The sequence below is a fragment of the Marmota flaviventris genome, chromosome 4, assembly GCF_047511675.1.
Source record: "Marmota flaviventris isolate mMarFla1 chromosome 4, mMarFla1.hap1, whole genome shotgun sequence".
Lineage (NCBI taxonomy): Eukaryota > Metazoa > Chordata > Mammalia > Rodentia > Sciuridae > Marmota > Marmota flaviventris.
In genome coordinates this window covers 34,968,703-34,982,847 of record NC_092501.1, presented here as the reverse complement: position 1 = coordinate 34,982,847, position 14,145 = coordinate 34,968,703, and the positions used below count along the sequence as shown (strand labels likewise).

The 14,145-nt window shown below is 33.7% G+C and overlaps 1 protein-coding gene and 1 non-coding gene across 2 annotated transcripts in view; one reads left to right on the top strand and one right to left on the bottom strand.

Annotated features, from left to right (window-relative positions):
- Positions 1 to 14,145, top strand: part of Tnks2 (tankyrase 2) — a 61,152-nt gene that overhangs the window by 12,368 nt on the left and 34,639 nt on the right. Inside the window, exons 2-9 of the mRNA XM_027939910.2 lie at positions 153 to 377; positions 2,909 to 3,004; positions 4,090 to 4,126; positions 4,617 to 4,692; positions 5,255 to 5,349; positions 7,680 to 7,746; positions 11,341 to 11,527; positions 12,515 to 12,636. Of these exons, the coding sequence (XP_027795711.1) occupies positions 153 to 377; positions 2,909 to 3,004; positions 4,090 to 4,126; positions 4,617 to 4,692; positions 5,255 to 5,349; positions 7,680 to 7,746; positions 11,341 to 11,527; positions 12,515 to 12,636 (905 nt within the window). The remainder of the gene's footprint in view (positions 1 to 152; positions 378 to 2,908; positions 3,005 to 4,089; positions 4,127 to 4,616; positions 4,693 to 5,254; positions 5,350 to 7,679; positions 7,747 to 11,340; positions 11,528 to 12,514; positions 12,637 to 14,145) is intronic.
- On the bottom strand, positions 3,600 to 3,674 carry Trnaa-agc (transfer RNA alanine (anticodon AGC)). Its single transcript has one exon. It is a non-coding gene; the product is annotated as a tRNA-Ala (tRNA).

Sequence of the window (14,145 nt, the reverse complement as noted above, 5' to 3'; positions counted from 1 at the left end):
AGATTTATCATTAAGAATAGTTACTAACATATTTTAGATCAATTTTTCAATAATTAATCCTTGGATTATTGAATCTATTTCCATTCTGAAACATTTTAGCATGACTTGGACTCACTGAGTCTAATTTATTAAAATAATTTGTTTTCTTCTAGGTTTTGGACGGAAAGATGTAGTTGAATATTTGCTTCAGAATGGTGCAAATGTCCAAGCACGTGATGATGGTGGGCTTATTCCTCTTCATAATGCATGTTCTTTTGGTCATGCTGAAGTAGTCAATCTCCTTTTGCAACATGGTGCAGACCCAAACGCTCGAGATAATTGGAATTATACTCCTCTCCATGAAGCTGCAATTAAAGGAAAGATTGATGTTTGTATTGGTAAGACTATTTACTTTTCAGAATTTCCCAGAAATTCTAACTGTTTAAGAGTTTATATTGAATTATTTGTTACTATCATCAAATTCTGCCATACTAAACATAAATAAGAACACTTCATGATTTTTTAAATTTATTTATTCTAAACAGTTTGTGATTTTTAATCTAACCACTGTTTACTGAATTGCCTTTTTGTGTATAATACTTAGCTTAAATTTCTTTGCAGAATAGTTTACAAAGTTCCTGTTCTCTGGAAACATACATTCTCTTGGGAGATAAAATACACAACCAGCTAAAGATACAGTGGAAGTGAAATTGACTGTTAAAAGAAAAGTGATTAGGGCTATGACTAGACTGGAGTCAAGTCTCAGAGCCCAGTTTCCTGGAATCTTTCTAGTCTTTCTAGTGGGACACAGGTTAGGGATTTCTTTATAAAGAGCTTTGAATTTTAGGTTATGGAGCTCGCTGTTGCTAAGTAAGTAGTGTGCAATATTGAAAATAATTGAGGTGAACAATTTCACGAAAGTAGTATATTTTAGAAACAGTAATCTGGTAGGGAGCTGGGTAGAATGCCAGCATCAGGGAAACTGGAAAATAACCCAGGTAAGAAATGAGAGAATGACCTCAGGTCACACCAGGAGATTAAAAATGACAGATTAAGTAAGAAGCGTTTGGTGGAAAAAATATTATTTAGAATATTTGAACCTAACAAGTGAGACAGGATTTGCCTGACAGGTTGATCCCTGAACAAAAATGATACATGAGAAGGCTGTTTGAGATTTTTTATTAATCAGGGATTTGGGATTCATTGTCACCTTAGCTCCATTGTTTTTCCTGATTCAAAACAGGAACACTTAAAACTCTTTTAACACAAAGAAAGGCAGGTCTGAGCACCAGGAAAAGTCCAGGAGCTCTGTGCTGGAATTAAACTGGCCTTCCTCCTCCAAAATCCCCATTTACTACACCAAAGTCATTAGTTTGAAATGGGTCATTTATTAAGATGCAAAATGAAGGACTTACTTACCTTTGTCCAGTTCTCCTTTTCTATGTGTTAAATTATTCTTGCCCTTTGCTCAGTCTACTCTTTGTACCACATAACTCATCCCTAGTGCCTCGGAGTCTCAGGCATATAAATAATTTTAATACAATAACATAGAGTTTTCCAGATGTGGTTATGGATCCATACTCTCCAGTGTAGTAGCTAAGGACTTAGAAAGGAGGCTAGTCTTAATTGAGTGTGCTATAAAGGAAAATATACACACTATTTCAAAAACTTAGTACCAAAAAATAAAAGAATGTAAAATATCTCATCAGTAATTTTATATTGATCATAATATGAATATAAATATTGAATATTTAATGTATTAGGTTAAAATTAATTTAAATTTATTTTTAATGTAACTACTAGAAAATTTTAAATGACATTTGTGGCTTACATTCTCACATTTTATTTCTATTGAATGGCACTATTAAAGACTAGAATGAAATGGAAATTAACCTATCAAAGAACAGGGGCTAAGCTGAGCTTTTTTGTTTGTTTGTTTTGTCTGTTTTCTCTTAGCTCTTTATTTATAGAATGTCTTGGAATATCTTCCTATAACAAATAACAATATGAATCATAGCATAAGGCTTCTCTTCTTATGTGCCTTAGATTATATCTTTGAGGAGTTTTTTTTTCTTTTTAATGTATTTATTTTTATATGGTGCTAAGGATTGAATCCAGTGCCTCACACGTGAGAAGTAGGCGCTCTACCACTTAACTACAGCCCCAGCCCCTCTTTTAGGTTTTATTGATGACTTTTTAAAAGAATTTACACATGTACAAAGTATTTTAGATATGAAAAAAAAAATTTACCCATGTGATTTTTTTTTTTAATCCTATACATCTTATTTATGGACTATCTATAGCTTTAGACATTTAATTTATGTCATGATAGAATAGTCTCCATTGGAATGAGAAAAGCTTTCAAGCAAACTTGCCCTTTTTCCCCTTATATACTTACCTGTCATTAGTCAACTCATTACCATCTATATAAATAGCCAAGGAAAATCTCCCTTTAAACTGAAGGGAAACTTATTTAGTGTGTCTTTAACACATTGAATACTAGACTGTTTTATATATTCTTAAGTTTAAAATATAACATTTACCATGCTATAATATGAAAGATTTTTAAACTTCTTTGAAACATCTGGAACAGAACTCTTAAGAAATTGATTTACTTCAAAAAAAAAAAAAGAAAATTATTTATTAAAATCAAGTTTTTATTTATTAAAATCAGTCTAGGTGGGGTTATGGCTCAGTGGTAGAGCGCTTGCCTAGCACAGGTAAGGCACTGGGTTTGATTCTCAGCACCACATAAAAAAATAAATAAAGATATCCTGTTCATCTACAGTCTCAAATATTTAATAATAAGTTGCAGTGGCAGAGCAGCAAGGATTATATTCAAAATGTAAAGTGGACTACTATTACATTTTTTTAAAAAATCAAGTTAATTATACTTGCCATTTCTTAAAGCAGTGTTGCTATTTTTCAGTGCTCTTACAACATGGAGCTGAGCCAACCATCCGAAATACAGATGGAAGGACAGCATTGGATTTAGCAGACCCGTCTGCAAAAGCAGTGCTTACTGGTAAGTCGATATACTCTCTTTGGTTATTCCAGGAAGACTATAAAGAACAAACTTACTAGGTAGACCATCTGCCTCCTGCAGTTAATGATCTCAACAAGGATTTTTAAACAGTTGTCAGTTCAGTTGCTATTCTTTTCTTCATCTAGAAAGTTGACATTTGATTCCTCTCTAAAAAAGATAAAGCTTTTTTTTTTTTTTTTCCAAATTCATTTTAAAATTTGTCATTGTTATCTTATTAAGTGTGTTTGCCACTGGGTATTCAGGATACTTTTTAAATATCCCTGAATGTTTCAAATGTATCTACCCCTTTATAAACTATTACTTAGGGAGGAGGGAGTGTACTTTAATTTAAACTTTGTTGATTTTATAGTTTCATTTGTATTATTTTATAAATGTTTTCAGCATAGTTTATAATTAATCATTTTTGTATATGTAAAATAGCATCAAATAGAAACAATCAATGTTGAAAAACTCTTTGGATTCGTAAGGATTTAATATTTATGTTCAATTAGTGATGCAATAGATTTTTTTTGTAATATTTGTAATGTTGTTATATTAGGTTTGTTTTGTTTTGATTGTTGTTGTTTTATTTTCCTTTTGGTGCTGGGGCTTGAACCCAGGGCCTCATGCCTGCTAAGCCTGTACTCTACCACTGAGCTACACTCCCAAACCCCTTATTTTGGTTTTGAATGTTTTGGATACATTTGTCAATTATGTTAAAAAAAAAAATCCTTATTTTAGGGGAAAAGAAGAAAAGAAAAAGTTCACCAACAATCTACCAACCCAGATAAAACTTTGTTAATATTTCCTTCTGGGCTTCTGTTTCTCTGTGTATATTAATTTTTTGTAGGTGTAGTCATACTTTATTACATAACATGGAATCTTTTTTGTAAACTTTCATAACTGATATTTCATGTCCTCATGTAAGTATTAAACTGCACGATATTCTGTTTATTAACCCCTTTCCATTTATTAGAAATTTGTTTTCAAATTTATCTGTTTTAAATAGAATAGGCATCTTTTTGCATAAAACTGTCATTGTTTTTTTTTTAAATTTCTTCTTATTTCCCCCCCCTAATTCACAGGAGAATATAAGAAAGATGAACTTTTGGAAAGTGCCAGGTATGTACTAATGTTATTGAATATGCACCATGAATTTTTATGATTAAAAATTTTTTAATTTTTACGACTAAAAATTTGTTTATAAAAGTATACTTTAAAAGAGAATGATAAAGGGAAATCAGTAGAGGGACCAAAGGGTAGAATGTAGAGAGGGACAGGGGAAGTGCTGAGGAGTGGTATTGCTCAAATTGTATCATTATATTGTGTATTGTATGCATGTATGAATATGTGACAACAAATCCCATCAATATGTGCAACTATAGTGAACCAATAAAAAAAAAATATATGGTAGTGGGGATGAGAATGAGTTTTGTCTTAATGGCCCTAACACATGCCTCTAGATATGATTTGATAAAGAATATAAATTGCTGGACTGGGGATGTAGGTCAGTGATATAGTGCTTGCTTAGCATTCAAAAGGCCCTGGGTTCGATCCCCAGCACCATACAAGAAAACACACATAAATAGCTAATACTTTTTTTGTGTTCTAGGAGTGGCAATGAGGAAAAAATGATGGCTCTTCTTACACCATTAAATGTCAACTGTCATGCAAGTGATGGCAGAAAGGTACTTCCTTTTGTAATTAAGTTTGTGCTTATCTCCTGGTGATGGGTAAATTAAATTGAGGAAAGTACTGATTTTTTTTTTAATAGTAATTCAGATTAATTCTCAATTTTAGTAAATGACCTGGCACAGTGGCATACTTCTGTAATCCAGATATTCTGGAGTCTTGAGACAGGAGGATCACAAGTTCAAATCCACCCTAAGCCACTTGGCAAGATCCTGTCTGAAAATAAGACTGGAAAGGGCTGGGCATGTACCTCAGTAGAAGTAGATTGCCCCTGAGTTCAGTCCCTATAACTGGGATTTAAAAAAGAAAAAAAAGCAAACTTAGTGGGACTTTATTGATAATAAACATTTTAAGTTGTTTGCTTCCCATATGCAGTAGTGAACATCAAACTTTAATACGGTGCCCTCAGTATATATGTTATATTTTATTTTAAAAAATTAAATTGATGTTACACAAGTTGTAGTTCGATTTTCTGGTTTTATATTTAGGATTTTACCTTTTTACATATTTTATTCATTCATTATGTGATTTTATTAATTTATTTGATTAATATTTCAGTCAACACCATTGCATTTGGCAGCAGGATACAATAGAGTGAAGATTGTACAACTGTTATTGCAACATGGAGCTGATGTTCATGCTAAAGATAAAGGGTAAGCATTTGAGCAAAAATAAGGACTTTGTTTACAGTGCACTCTGAAGTCTTATAAAAAGCATGTTTTTGACTAAACAACATTATCATTTATTGAGTTTTTACAATTTACAGGTCACTCTGAGGGTAGAGAATTATAAAACCTTAAGCCTCATATACAGTACTTTATGGATCATGAAAGATAACTGATAAAGAGATCTGTACCAAGTGCCAGGTGATAGAGAGGGTTTTCCAGGAGTGGGTCTATCAGTGAGGGATGAAGTGGTTGGGAAATCCCTTCAGAAGGCTGTGGTACTTGACCTTGACTTTAAAGCCAAGTCTCAAATAAGAAAGCAAAGTGGGGAACATCACTCTGTAAGAGAATCGATGTCAATTTAGGTACTAACCCAGATGATATAGGACATTTAAGAAACTATAACTGGCGGGGTGGGGTTGTGGCTCAGTGGTGGAGCAGTTGCCTAGTGTCTGTTAGGTACTGGGTTCGATTCTCAGCATTGCATATAAACAAACAAAATAAGGTCTGTTAATAACTAAAAAAAAAAAAAAAAATACATTAAAAACGAAGAAAGAAACAGTGACCAAGGATGTTGCTCAGTGACAGAGCACCTAACTAGCATGCACAAGGCTCTGGATTCAATCTGTGGCACTGAAAAAAAAGAAACAATGAATAGATCAACTTGACTGAACCAGATGATTCATATAAGGAACAAATAAAAATTAGGATTGGAGAAACAGGTAAGAATCAGATTTTAGAGAAGTTGATATCCTATCCTGAAGAATTCAAACTTTATTCTTTCATCATAAGCAATCTATGATCTGAAACAAGGGGATTTTTTCCCCCTAGTGGAGTCTTAGGAGGCGTATTCTGGAGCAATGTGTGAGGTTAATTGAAGAAGGAAGAGACTGGAGCAAAAAGAGCAATTAGAAAAGTGAGCATTATAGGAGTTTGGACATAATGAAGATCTTTAATGATGGTAGAGAAAAATGAAAATAAAGGCATAGATGCAATAGATATTACAGTGTAAGAATGGACAAGATGGCACAAAGTCTAGACATGAGAGAATGTGGAATAAAAGGAAATCTGTTTTACATCCTGAAGTGGAATGAGACCCAAAAGTACACATAATGAAATACAACAGTGAAAACTGGGGGAAAACAAGTTCATTTTTACAACTTTTGGTTTTATGTGAATATAATGGGAATTCAAATGGAAATGTCTACTACATAGTTGGGAATAAAATTGATGTTCAGGCAAGTAAAAGAACCATATATTTTAAAATGGTATGGCAGAAAGCCATTAACTTTTAAAGAGAGATGTATAGAACTAAAGAGACTAAATTGCAGATGGCCATCACCATAGATCATCATGATAGTGGCTATGGCAATTAATTAGTGACTAATTCCCCAAGGAGAAGGAGAAGCTTAAAAATAGGATTTGGTGTTCCACTATACCTTTCCATGTATCATGTTCTTCCATTCTCATCATGAATGAACTGGATTTCAGTTTGTTGAGTGTAGCAGTTCTCTTTATAGGATTTTAAAAATATTTCAGAGAAGAGCCATTGTTTGGGCTGAGTCTAGAAAAGATGTGTAACAGTGATCCAAAGGAGGGAGAGAAATTTATCTTATACCCAGGATGCAGTATGTATAGAGACAGAGGGCACTGTAAGTTCAGCATACCTTTAGTAAAGGGAAAGGCCAGAGAAGGAGTCTTGTTAAGAAGTTACTACTATCTCTTAAAAGCAACAAGGAACCACTAAGGATGTAAAAACAAGATTAGCCACATAAGAAAAATCTGGCTGCAAGCAGCCATGGTGGCTCATGCCTATAATTTTGGTAACTTGGGAGACTAAGTTAGCAGGATGACAATTTCAAGGCCAACCTGAGCAATTCAGCAAGACCCTGGTTAAAAATTATTAAAAAGGCAGGGTGGGAGGGTGGGCTATGTGATGTACCTTCCTGATGGCACATCCCTGGGTTCAATTTTCAGTCCCAAGAAAAAGAAAAATCTTGCTATAGCTTGCAGGATAAACTGGAGTGGAGCTATTTAAGTAGTTCAGGAGACAACAATAGACCTAAACAAAATTAGTGGAAGAAAAAAGAAAAAGAGAATTGAAAAAGAATTAGGAGTTAGAATTTTTAGGACTTAGGATTCAAATGGATGTTACCAAAATTGTACATTTTTATTAGAAGTTCACATAAGCCATTTTCTACTTAAAACAAGTATAAATTTAGAATAATTTAAGTTTGAACATATTTTAATTTGTAAATTTCTCTACACCTAGGGAATATGTAATAATATAGGCTTTCCCCCTCCCTCTTTCATTGTAGTGATCTGGTGCCGTTACACAATGCCTGTTCTTATGGTCATTATGAAGTAACTGAACTTCTGGTCAAGGTTAGTTCTCTTATACCTTTCTGATTATTTTCTCCTATAAAATTTTGTAAAGTATATAGTGTATCTGGGTTTGTTCCTGTGTTCTAAATTCTTAGTAGAAAGAGAAGCCATATGCCAGGCACGGTGGCACATGCCTGTAATCCCAGCAACTCAGGAGGCGGAGGCAGGAGGATCATGAGTTCAAAGCCAGCCTCAGCAAAAGTGAGGTGCTAAGCAACTCGGTGGTCGAGCTCAGTGGATGTGGTTTAGTGGCCGTGTGCCCCTGAGTTCAATCCCCAGTACCAGAAAAAGAAAATGAAAAGAAGCTATATGTATAATCATAAAATACAGGTGATTAACAGATTATCATCTAACTGCTCTCATATTTTTGAGATACCATACACTTCTAAATATAAAATAGTACTACCATCATGGGAATAGCAGATTAAATGATTCTGTAATTTGTAACTAAAGAAAGCAAGTTTTAGTGGCTCATATTATTTAAACCAAATATATTTGCAAGATTTGCTAATTTGTATTTTAGATTGATGCAGGCTTACTTGGTAAGCTTTACTAGCAAGAAACTTATTTTGACCCATACTGAATGAGAGTAAAAGACATGTGTCATCCTTGAGAATGAATCCAAGGATGTTACTATCCCTCAAATACTTTTCTTACCCTCTCAGCAGCCGTCATGGGAAGGAAAAGAGGGCACTTGTCTTCCGTGCTTCTTTTTTGGGCATATGCCACCATGGAATACATTTTTCCCATTAGAAACAATGTGTAGCATTTAAGCAAACCTCTTTAAATACCTATAGTATCGGGCATTTGTAGCACTAATGCTTTTGCTTCTTGTAGAAGTGAGTCTTGAATTCAATAGAATATTTGGAACATTACTATGAATAAAGAGTGAAACAGATTGAAAGTATTCAAAGTATAGCCCAGTGGTAGAGTGCTTTTATAGCTTGTTCAAGTCCCTGGCTTTAACCCCCAGCACATAAAAAAGTAAATAAGATTGAGAAACTGGGACTAGGGTACAGTGGTAGAGCACTTGCCTAGCATGTGCTCTGGTATGAGGTCTTGGATTCAGTCCTCAGTACTGTGGGGAAAAAAGTGTGGGATGGAGTGGAAAACTGACTAGGGGTCATACTTGGAAGGATGTTAGGTGAGGTAAGTTTAGTATACAGTAATAAAGTTCAGGAAACTTGGGAGAAAGGAAGTAGATAGGAATTGGGAATACATGTGAGGTCCCGGGCAACACCAAGTTGACAGCCATAGCAAAAGAGTCTGGCTAATAGAAACTGTCATGTAATAGCAGACATTCAGTGACTGCTTTCCAAGACCAAGACATGATCTCTAAGTCAATGAAGTATGATACCAGCAGACACAAGAATACAAGGAGTTCTCTTTAACTTTTTCATTCTAAAAAGCCTCTCAATACAAGGAAGCAAATAGGTGGATCTGTTTATAATGAGGGGAAATTTTTGTTAGGTGAATTCATAATTAAACAACTGTGCAGAAAGTGATGACTAGTGGGAACATTAGAACCTTTAATGGCTGCCAGAGGCTCTGTCTTTGCCTTCATTGTGATCCACATTTTTATTGTTGGCTTGGTAAAGAATTAGAAAGGGATACTTATAAAATTTGCAGATTAACATGAAGCTGGGAAGGATAAGTAAGCTTGGTTTGAAGACAGTAAAATGAAATTTAATAGATTTAATAGGATCAATAAGGAGACAGGTTTATAAATCTAAGTACACAAGAAGAATAATTGCGAGGAGAATATACTTTGATGTTTGTTTCTATAGCTTAGCCAGGCATGGTGGCACACACCTGTAATCCCAGTGGCTCAGGAGGCTGAGATAGGAGGATCGAAAGTTCAAAATCAGACTCAGCAATTTAGTGAGGCCCTGTCTCAAAATACAAAATAAAAAGGGCTGGGAATGTGGCTCAGTGGTTAAGTGCCCTGGGTTCAATCCCCAGTACCAAAAAAAAAAAAAAAACCTCTAGAGCTTTTATGTTGCCCACTGATTGAATATAAGTATAAATTGATGTAACACCCTAAAAGCCTATTATAATTTTATGCCAATAGTACAAGTACAGTGTTAAGAACAGATGTATTGGGCTGGGGTTGTGGCTCAGCGGTAGAGCGCTCACCTAGCATGTGTGAGGCCCTGGGTTCAAATCTCGGCATCACATAAAAATAAATAAAGATGATATTGTGTCCAACTAAAAAATAAATATTAAAGAAAAAAAAGAAAAGGGGCTGGGATTGTGGCTCAGTGGTAGAGCACTCACCTAGCACAGGCGGGACCTGGGTTTGATCCTCAGCACCACATAAAAATAAAAGGCATTGTGTCCATCTACACCTAAAAAATAAATATTTAAAAAAAGAACAAATGCATTCATGAACGTACTATATTTTGCACAGTCAAACCACTTTGCAAATCTATTGTTATTTTAGGCTCACAATATTTTTTAAAATGAATTTCTTAGACTAAAGTATGTTTAGTTGAAGGCTACAAGGATGAGTTTAGAAACCATCTGATATGAAGGATGAGTGAAGGAACTTTGAGGTATGTAGACTGGAAAAGAAAAACCTAAGAATATTACAAATATTACAACAAAAGAGTATTGATCTTTGATGCCCGAAAAAGACAAATGGAACAAATTTTAAAGTGCATATATTAAAGTAGAAGTGAACTTCCTAATGGGAATTCTGTAGTACCTATAAAAAGCCATGTTAGCCAAGAATTGGCTCCCCATCACTGAACATATAAAAAGCAGTATCTGGTTTACTGTCAGGAATGCTCTGGAAGAGATTTTGTGTTTGATAGGTCATAGTAGTATAACTTCTACAATCCATCCAACTCCAATGCTTGGAAATGACTAAAATATTGTTAAGTTTGACCAATGAAGTGTTAGCAAGGATATGGAACAACTGGAATTCAGAACATTGCTGTTAGCAATGTAAAATAGTATATAGCCACTTTAGAAAATGGTTTCAGTTTTTGGTAAAGTTAAACATTAGATCCATTTTGACAGCTGCTTGTATAATGAAATGTTCCTCAGCAGTGAAAATAAACTATTGATACAAAAAAAATAATTTTTTAATTTTTTTAAAACGTGAATAAAGTTAGACACAGAAATATACACTGTATTTTTTCCTTTTTATGAAATTTAGAAACACATTAACATGGTACTACAAGTAGGATGAGGCAGAAATGGCCTATAAAAAAGAGCATGAGGAGGCATTCTCAGTGTCCTATATCTTGATTCAGATATTGTATTGTGTATAGATATATCTATCAAAACTCACTAAAATTCACACTTAGGAGTTGTGCATTTCACTATATGTAAATTATACCTCAAAGGGGGATGGGAGTGGTTCTTGGAGAAGATATAGATTAAGTCTAAAGCTTCATTCGAGTTAAGTAGGCCCCTTGTGGACATGCCTAACAATCAGCCACTATTCCTCCATTGGGAAAAACATTTTCGTTTTGAATTAATTGGCTTAAAAAGTGAACTTTAGGAACATAACCATTTTAAGCTTACATGATGTTAATTCTAAATTCTTTTAAAATTGAACATTAAATGTATACTTTTTCCTCCCAGCATGGTGCCTGTGTGAATGCAATGGACTTGTGGCAGTTCACTCCTCTTCATGAGGCAGCTTCTAAGAATAGGGTTGAAGTGTGTTCTCTTCTCCTAAGTTACGGTGCAGATCCAACACTACTCAATTGTCACAACAAAAGTGCTATTGACTTGGCTCCTACACCACAGTTAAAAGAAAGATTATCATGTGAGTATAAAAATTATGAATGTCCAGCTAGGATATTATGGTATCATTGACCTGAATACTTTTCTTTCCTATAAAATTTTCAGAATGAAATATTATCCTTAGATATAAGTACAGTTGTTTAGGGAGCTTCAGCATATTCTGGGTACTATGAAAAGAAAATATATTTGTATAGGATTTTTGAAGTCAAGTTATATTTTTTATATGTTTTAGCCTTATAGATGATATTTATTTGAAATGAAAGCATGAATTTCGGTCATATCTTTGATATGACTTTCTGGTTAACCTGTTAATGAAATTAGTATTATTTATCAGATTGCCATCTTGTAAACACAGTTCCCAGGTCTTAACATTTAATAATCTTTAATACCTGGACTGAGTTCTGTGTTTTTCTGTTTTTAGCTGAAATAGATGCAGAAAGAAATAACCACTATATTCAGTATTACTGCATATATTATGTAGTACTTCTACAGTATTACTACATATAAATAGGCAACTTGAATTAGTTATATTTTTCTGGAATAATAAAGGATAAGGGTGATTTCATAAGTCTGATGAGAAAAAGAAAAATACCCTCTTTTGTTTGATCATCATAGGTGGCACTTAGCAATAGACAATTTGTCTAGCACCCAATTATCTAATAGATCTAAACAAAACTATCTTTATGTTAGTTTAGGGGTTATTTATTGAGGAAAGTTTTGAAAATTTGAAAAATTCTCATAACACTATGGTCTGGGAATATATTACAGTACTCTAGATAGCTCTAGAGCAATTATGTATTTGAGCAGATCCTGAATCTGCCATAACCTAAATATGTGTGTACACTTGATGATGAATTGAGCCATAACAGAGAAGAACTGGAATACCACTGTAGGCTATTTGGGAAGATTATTTTCAAAATAACATCAAGAATCATGCTAGATGTCTTTTACTGAGTAAGTTCTATTAATTTGATGATGCTCATGAAGATCTGAATGCTTCTTCATCTAGATGAATTTAAAGGCCACTCATTGCTGCAAGCTGCACGTGAAGCTGATGTTACACGAATCAAAAAACATCTCTCTCTGGAAATGGTGAATTTCAAGCATCCTCAGACACATGAAACAGCATTGGTAATTTTTCAGACTTAAGTATTTAAAAGACAGTAACTAAAAACATGCCAAACTCATAATGTTCTAATTTAGCAATGACATTATTTTTAAAATCTGTAATTAAAAAAAATTAAATTAATGCCCACACATATATAAAGAAAAGAGTCAAACAGTATAAATAGCCTCAACACACACCCTCCAAAAGGCAATACTATTATAAGTTTGAGAACCTATTCAGAAAAAAAAAATTTTATTCATATATTGGTATGTGTTACATCCCATCATCCCATTTGCCATTTGGAGAAGTTATAAAAATTATAAAGGCTTATTCTAATAGAAAATTTTCACTGAAAATAATGAAAAAAATTATACCACCATTCAAATAAAAACTATTTGGTGTATTTTCTTCAATATTGGATTATTTTCTCAAAATTAGTTCCAAAGTGTGAGTAAAGTATCTTAGAGGCTACTTCCCTGATAGAACCAAGAGTAACTCTGAAATCATAACAGAGTAGATGTGAGTAAGGAAATATGAGGAAAGGCAATCAGAAAAGTATGGGTAAGTGATGAAAGATAGAAGTGGGAATAGTATAATCGGTAGCCACCTTAAAAAGGAAAAATTGTAAGCCAGGTGTGGTGGCACAGCCAACAACTCCAGATGCTGAGCAGGAGATTGTGAATTCAAACCCAGCCTCAGCAACTTAGTGAGGCCCTAAGCAACTCAGCAAGACCCTGTCCCTAGAAAAATATAATAAAGGACTGGGGATGTGGCTTAGTGGTTAAGCACCCCTGAGTTCAATCCCTAGCACCAAAAATAAAAGGAAAAAGTTCTTATATGAATTACATAATATGTTTAAGTGAGAGAAGATAAATTAATGTGTTTAATAGATTTAACTCACAATAATTGTACTTAATAATCTTTTATGATAAATTTCTTTTCCTTTTGCCTTAATGTAAGCTATGTGAAATTTATGTAAAAACCTATTTATAAATATTTTGTATCTTTTTGTTACTTCTTTTAAATCATCCAAGTGAAAAAAAATAACAAAGCTGCAGATTGTAAGAAATGCTAATAAAAATTAAAGCCACAGCAGCATTAAAATGGCACAGAGAAACTTGGAAAGACTAACATCATGGGAAAATGTCTAGTATGAAAAGCTAATACAGTTATACCCCTTTATCTGAGAGGAATATCTTCTAAGACTCTCATGGATAAAAGAAACCACGGACAATAGTGAACCCTATGTGTACTGTTTTTTTGTTTGTTTGTTTTTGTTTTTTATTCCTCTATACCTATGGTACAGTTTAATTTATAATTTAGGCAGAGTAAGAAATTAACATCAATAACTTTACTGTAGCCATTAGAAACCTCAGAATGCAATTATTTTTCTTTCCTTTATATTAAGATGTTTCAATAAAAGAAGCACTTAAACAGCTTCTCTTGAACATATCAAAATTGCTGGTATCATTATTCTTGCACTGGAAGCCATTATTAAGTAAATTAAGGGTTACTTGAACACAAACACAGTT